The 5,449-nt window shown below is 34.9% G+C and overlaps 1 protein-coding gene across 1 annotated transcript in view; it reads right to left on the reverse strand.

The window, feature by feature from the left end:
- The window catches only part of LOC106526800 (MAGUK p55 subfamily member 7), a gene marked incomplete at its 3' end in the record, with an annotated part of 36,690 nt that overhangs the window by 10,935 nt on the left and 20,306 nt on the right, over positions 1–5,449 (reverse strand). The window contains 5 exon segments of the mRNA XM_014021484.1: positions 3,029–3,082; positions 3,255–3,266; positions 3,442–3,500; positions 3,587–3,783; positions 4,309–4,386. Coding sequence (XP_013876938.1) covers positions 3,029–3,082; positions 3,255–3,266; positions 3,442–3,500; positions 3,587–3,783; positions 4,309–4,386 — 400 coding nt within the window.

Here is a 5,449-nt window from a genome sequence, read left to right on the forward strand (position 1 = left end):
ACTGTGGAATCTCTGGAGATGATGGTGCAAAGAAGGATTTTACATAAAATCAAGAAAATTGTGGACAACCCTGACCATCCTCTTCATCAGACTGTCATAGAAAGACAAAGTGTCTTCAGTCGGAGGCTTCTTCAACTTCGCTGTAATACAGACCGCTACAGAAGATCTTTCCTGCCCACAGTCATCAGCATCTACAATAAGTTTTTAGTTAAATGAGTTACAACAACACCTAATTTCCCTCTAAGATCAATAAAGTAATTTTGAATTGAATTGAATTGAATTTGGCCAAACAATATGTTATTAATTTCTAACAGCTCAGAGTTCACAGCAGCATTTGACGTTTCATTTTTGACATAACTTCGATCACACTCCTACAGAACTCAGATTCACTGCTACCAAATAATGAACCAACACAACCTTGCTCATGCTCAAACCCGTCATTAACCTTCCAGGGTTTATCAGGGACAATGAGGGTCCACTGCATTCTTCCACACAACTGACGTTGCCAAGAGTCTGAAAAGATCAACCATTTGTTGGATTTTTATTTTTATTTGTGTTTTTCCAGCATTGTCATTTGGAAAATTTGCATATGACCCTGACAGTAATTCAAAGTGGAATTAGCCAATGATGGCCTCATTTATGTGCAGGAGTGCAACTGTATTGCACATCAACGAGACCATCATTGGTTAATTCTATATTAACCAATGAGCATATTCTGTCATCTCAGTTTATGTACTTATGCCTTTTAAATTACTTTTTGCTAACATTTACTAATGTCTTCTAATTTTAGCAACATTTCTGCTCTGTTCAGCTTTTATTATTATTATTATTGACACAATTTTGCTTTATTTCTACCAATTCTTCACTTTTGGTTTCAACAAAAGTGAGCTGTTCAAAATTAACTCGCGTTTTTCTATACAAAAAATTTCAGCTTCTTTAGCCGTTTTATAATGAATGAATGTACTGCTCATTTTATACATTTTATGTACTGTTTATGTTGTTTCCCCTTCCCCATCTTCCCATTTTTAAGTGTTTCAAGTGTTTTTGCACTCTCAGGCCAACATGGTAAATAAGGAGCTGTTCTTAATGTTTTGCCTGTTGAAATAAAGGTTAAATAAAATAAAGAAATTGTAGCAAAAATCTTTCAGCACTCACATTTACACAGGAAATGAAAATTCTCTACTTTTACAAGTTTTTTACTATTTTGTTATACTTTTAATATTTTTAATTGTTGTTATTGAGCAGGTAACAAAAAGGAGAGCTTTAAGACTCATGAGGGCTGTGTGTGAAATTAAACTAGTTAACCTGCAGTTTGTCAATCGTATTCACTTCATTTATGCAAAAGCACCGAATGGTGAAGCTTAAGAAGCTTTTTATCATTATTCTTTTGTTAAAAACAGTATATTTGTCTTTTTTCTACACTTTATAACTATTATTCATCTAACATTGCTTCTGTGGGTGAACAAGTTGTTTAAATTGATAAGCAGAACAACTAATGTACAGCTTTAAACAGGGACAGAAGAGGGAAGAAGATGACAGGCCATATGAGTGTACTGTTTGAGAAAACATCACCACTGCTAACCAAGCTCTAGTAAGAAGCCCTGTGCTGAACAACACTCATCTTAATTTGGACAAAAAAAAACTTGTATATTAATTTGCGAGCGCGGGATGGCTCGCGACCATTATGGCATGATAATGCCACCATAGCCTTTCTGTCTTTTCATCCCGTCTCTGCCATGTAACTGTGGTTTGGCTCAGCTTGGCAGCATGTTTTATGAGTCAGGATGCCAGGATTTCCTTTTTTAACACTGGTTCTTTTTTTTGTTTATTGTAAATACGCTCAGACATTTCCTTCTCTAGGGTGAATTATGTGACACAGGCTATTACAGAGGAGCATTTACAAACTATTTAAACAGTAGCTGGTAGTGTTTTAAACTGATTACACTCAGATATTTTAGGGGTTTTTGTAGGGCCAAGACGGATCTAGAGGAAAATATTTGTCAATTTTAAGTAATTCTGCCCAATACTTTTTTTTTTAGTTTTGAAAATGAGTATTGATGCAGTCTTTTTTAAATACAGAGATTTAAGCCAGCAGCTGATGAACTAGGACTAAAACCAGCTGCCAAAATGATTTGATGCAAGTCTCATCCTGCAGAGCAAAGAAGATAACTTTTCATTCATTGGAAACTAATTAAGAACAAATGTGAACGGTTCTGTTCTTATAGGTTTGGTTACATCTGTGAAGCAATAGAACCTCTCTCAGATATGAGTTGTTGAGGATGAGAACATCTGATTGGACAATTCACTCATTGTTTTTGAGATTACAGTAGTCTTCAGTTCTGTTTAATAGGGCAATAACCTGACTCTTGTCTTCCTACACAGTTCCAATCAGTTTTAGTTTCCCTTCTCAGCTACGTCTGGGCTTTCTCCCACAGACAAGGACTCCTCTGGTAGAATTTCAGCCGGGCCAATGAGCAAACAGGATGAAGAGTTGTGGATGACAATGTTGGTTTTCTGCACCGTGTTAGTCTGCTGTATTAAGCAATGGCAGAGGAGGAAGGGAATGAAGGACGTGTTGACAAGACTTCCAAATTAAAAAATATTTTCCTTGGAGAAATTTATTTTGTTCCTTCTTAAAAAGGGTTAAACATCAACCTTATCTTAAAATCATTTTAATTTTAAACTACTTCCTAAACATTTGTTGCATTTGTCTTTTATGTATTTAATCTTTACTATTTTTATTCAATATTTAATGAAGTTAGATTTTTCTTTTTTTGTAATAAAATACCATAAAGATCTTCTTCACTGAAAATTCATCGTATGAAAAGAGTTCTCTGAATCCTATGATCTCACACTTTGTTGTGTCTGAGTCTGATTTATAAAGAGTGAACAAAGTATTAATGAGTAAAATCTAACCTGGTGCTCCAACAGGTAAAAGCAATGTAGCAGAGTGCAGAAACAGTCTCACTTGTTTCTCCTCTCATTCTCGCTACACAAGTATCAGTGAGATTTTAATCTAGCACCTCACCAATGTGGATCCCTGAAATAGCTCCATAGTCTTCGTCCTCTGTAACTGGAAACTCTGGAAAAGATTTACAGAAAGAATAGGGCATGAAGCCACAAAAAATTATATGCTTGGCTCTGATATTTCATTTATTCCCACACATGTATATTTAAAATGTGTAATGTTATATTTTATTTACGATTTCTGTAATTTATATGATGTTGACTTTTAAAAATCAGACTAACAGTACCTTTCTCATCATCTGTGTAGCATGTTCAGGAAAAAGGACATGTCAGTGATGGGCAGCCAGGCTCATGTTTGACAACAACCTTCAGACATATACCCTCACATCTAATCGTATCAGCAAAAACAGCTTCAGTTTAAGTTTGGCTAAGCTTTCAGCTTTTTTGAGTTTGTGAACAGAACTGTCTCATCACCTGGTGTTTTGATCAGCCTAGGCTTGAACAGGGCTTTGGGTCGCTGCAATGCAACTCTTCTGAAAAAGACAAGGATTGAACGAATTTGTAAAATGTTTTCTGCGAAGCTTTGTTGCTAACAAAAAGAATAAAAGAATATAATCACCTTCCCTGCAGTTGCTTTGAGGGAATGAGACCTGCCCGATCGCTGCCATTCTCCAGGCAACAGGCCTGCCACCAGGTGTTGTCTTTCATGCTGACAACACGGAGGATGTCGCCCCTTTTAAAGGCAAGGGCAGCATCCTTGCATGGGATGGCTGGATCATCCACAGGATCGTAGTCAAACAGAGCCCGCACAAAAAACTGAGGAGAAAACAGTCCACTGCACATAAACACACAGAATGGTAATAAATAGAAAAATACTTTTAGTTTTCAATGTGTTTATTATTTTTTATTCAGGGTGTTTTATACTTTGCACATTTCAAAACATCTGTATCCTGACACAGCAAATACCTTTGTGTCTGGCTTTCCCTGCACGCTGGGGTCACTTTTTGAAAAATGACCACAATCATTGAAGAGAATTTGCCTTGATTCATTGCAAATACTCTTTGCTTAAAAAAGAAAGTTTCCAGCTTGTCATCCACTGTGCATGAGCAGTGGTAGCCCATAATTCACTCTAAACATAAGGATTATGGAACTCTAAATTTTTCCACGTCAGATTTAAAGTTTTTTATGGCAAAAACCTAAATATCGACAAATTATTTTTATTTGTTTATTATAACCCTAAATCTGAAAACCATTTATATTGAATCCAGGTTGGGTATCTACATATTCCTGTGCAGCCTTATTGCATGCTACTTAAAAAAATGATATAGCTATATATTTTACCTTTTTAATATTAAATGGCATGTCTTCGTTGGAGGATCCAGGAATTATTTTGAATTTAATGTCACCCTGAGAACAAGCCTGCAAACAAAAATAATGACATGAAATTCATTGTTTTGTACATTTGGCAACAATTATAACATCATTTAAATGTTCATCAGCTTCAAGCAAGTTGATTCTAGGTAGATTACAATGATAGCTTTGGTTTATGAAGAAAATGAGGAGCATTTAGGAGTTGCTCTATATTTTTTGGTCAGCAAATTCATTATAAAACACTGCTGTGCCAACATCAAAGTCCAAATGTTACTTAAAACAATAAAGAAATAAAATCACTGCCAGACACTTTTATTGTAGTTTTAAACACTATTTATTTTTACAGTAACAGTTCAGACCTTTATAAGATGGTGTTTTTAAGGAAATAAATGAACAGTAAATAATTTGCCATTTTTTAGATAACTTTTTAAACATTTGGAGAAATGTAGTTTATTTCTGAATAGACACATGAGCTAAAGGCTGGTTCTTAGTTACATACTGTGAAACTCTCAGACATGAGGTATTGAGGATGAGAACATCTTATTGGACAATTCACTCATTGTTTTTTGGATTATGGTTTAAGTTGTACGTATTAGCGAGAGCTGCTTTTTTATTCTGAAAACAGAACTAACAAAAGTTGAATGTGACAATAGATGCTAAACAAAGACCTCCTATTGTCTGTAAAACTGCTGTTTTGCTGCATAATCCATTATTATACCTCTGTACCTTTGCTCATTTTGCTACTGTTACCTGAACAGTAACTGTTACTATGTGAATGTACTGTATGTGTGTTGAACACAGTGGCGTCACTAGGCCTATTTTAGGGCGGGGGCTGGAGCCCCCCTAAAATATTTTAAAGCCCCCCTAAATTGTTTTGGTGTAAAAAAATTCATTTAATTTATTTTTTTTTTTTACAAAAATTCAATATGATGTGATCAGAATAAATAATCATTCAATATTTCATTATTAACAAATATATATGATCATAAATCTGTCAGTTTCCCTTTAATTTATAGTGTAAGGTAGAGATCCTCTTTGGTGAGCCGTTATCCAATCCACGCACATGCATACATACATACATACATACATACATACATACATACATACATAC

The sequence above is a fragment of the Austrofundulus limnaeus genome, unplaced genomic scaffold (genome assembly GCF_001266775.1).
Source record: "Austrofundulus limnaeus strain Quisiro unplaced genomic scaffold, Austrofundulus_limnaeus-1.0 Scaffold294, whole genome shotgun sequence".
Taxonomy (NCBI): Eukaryota; Metazoa; Chordata; class Actinopteri; order Cyprinodontiformes; family Rivulidae; genus Austrofundulus; species Austrofundulus limnaeus.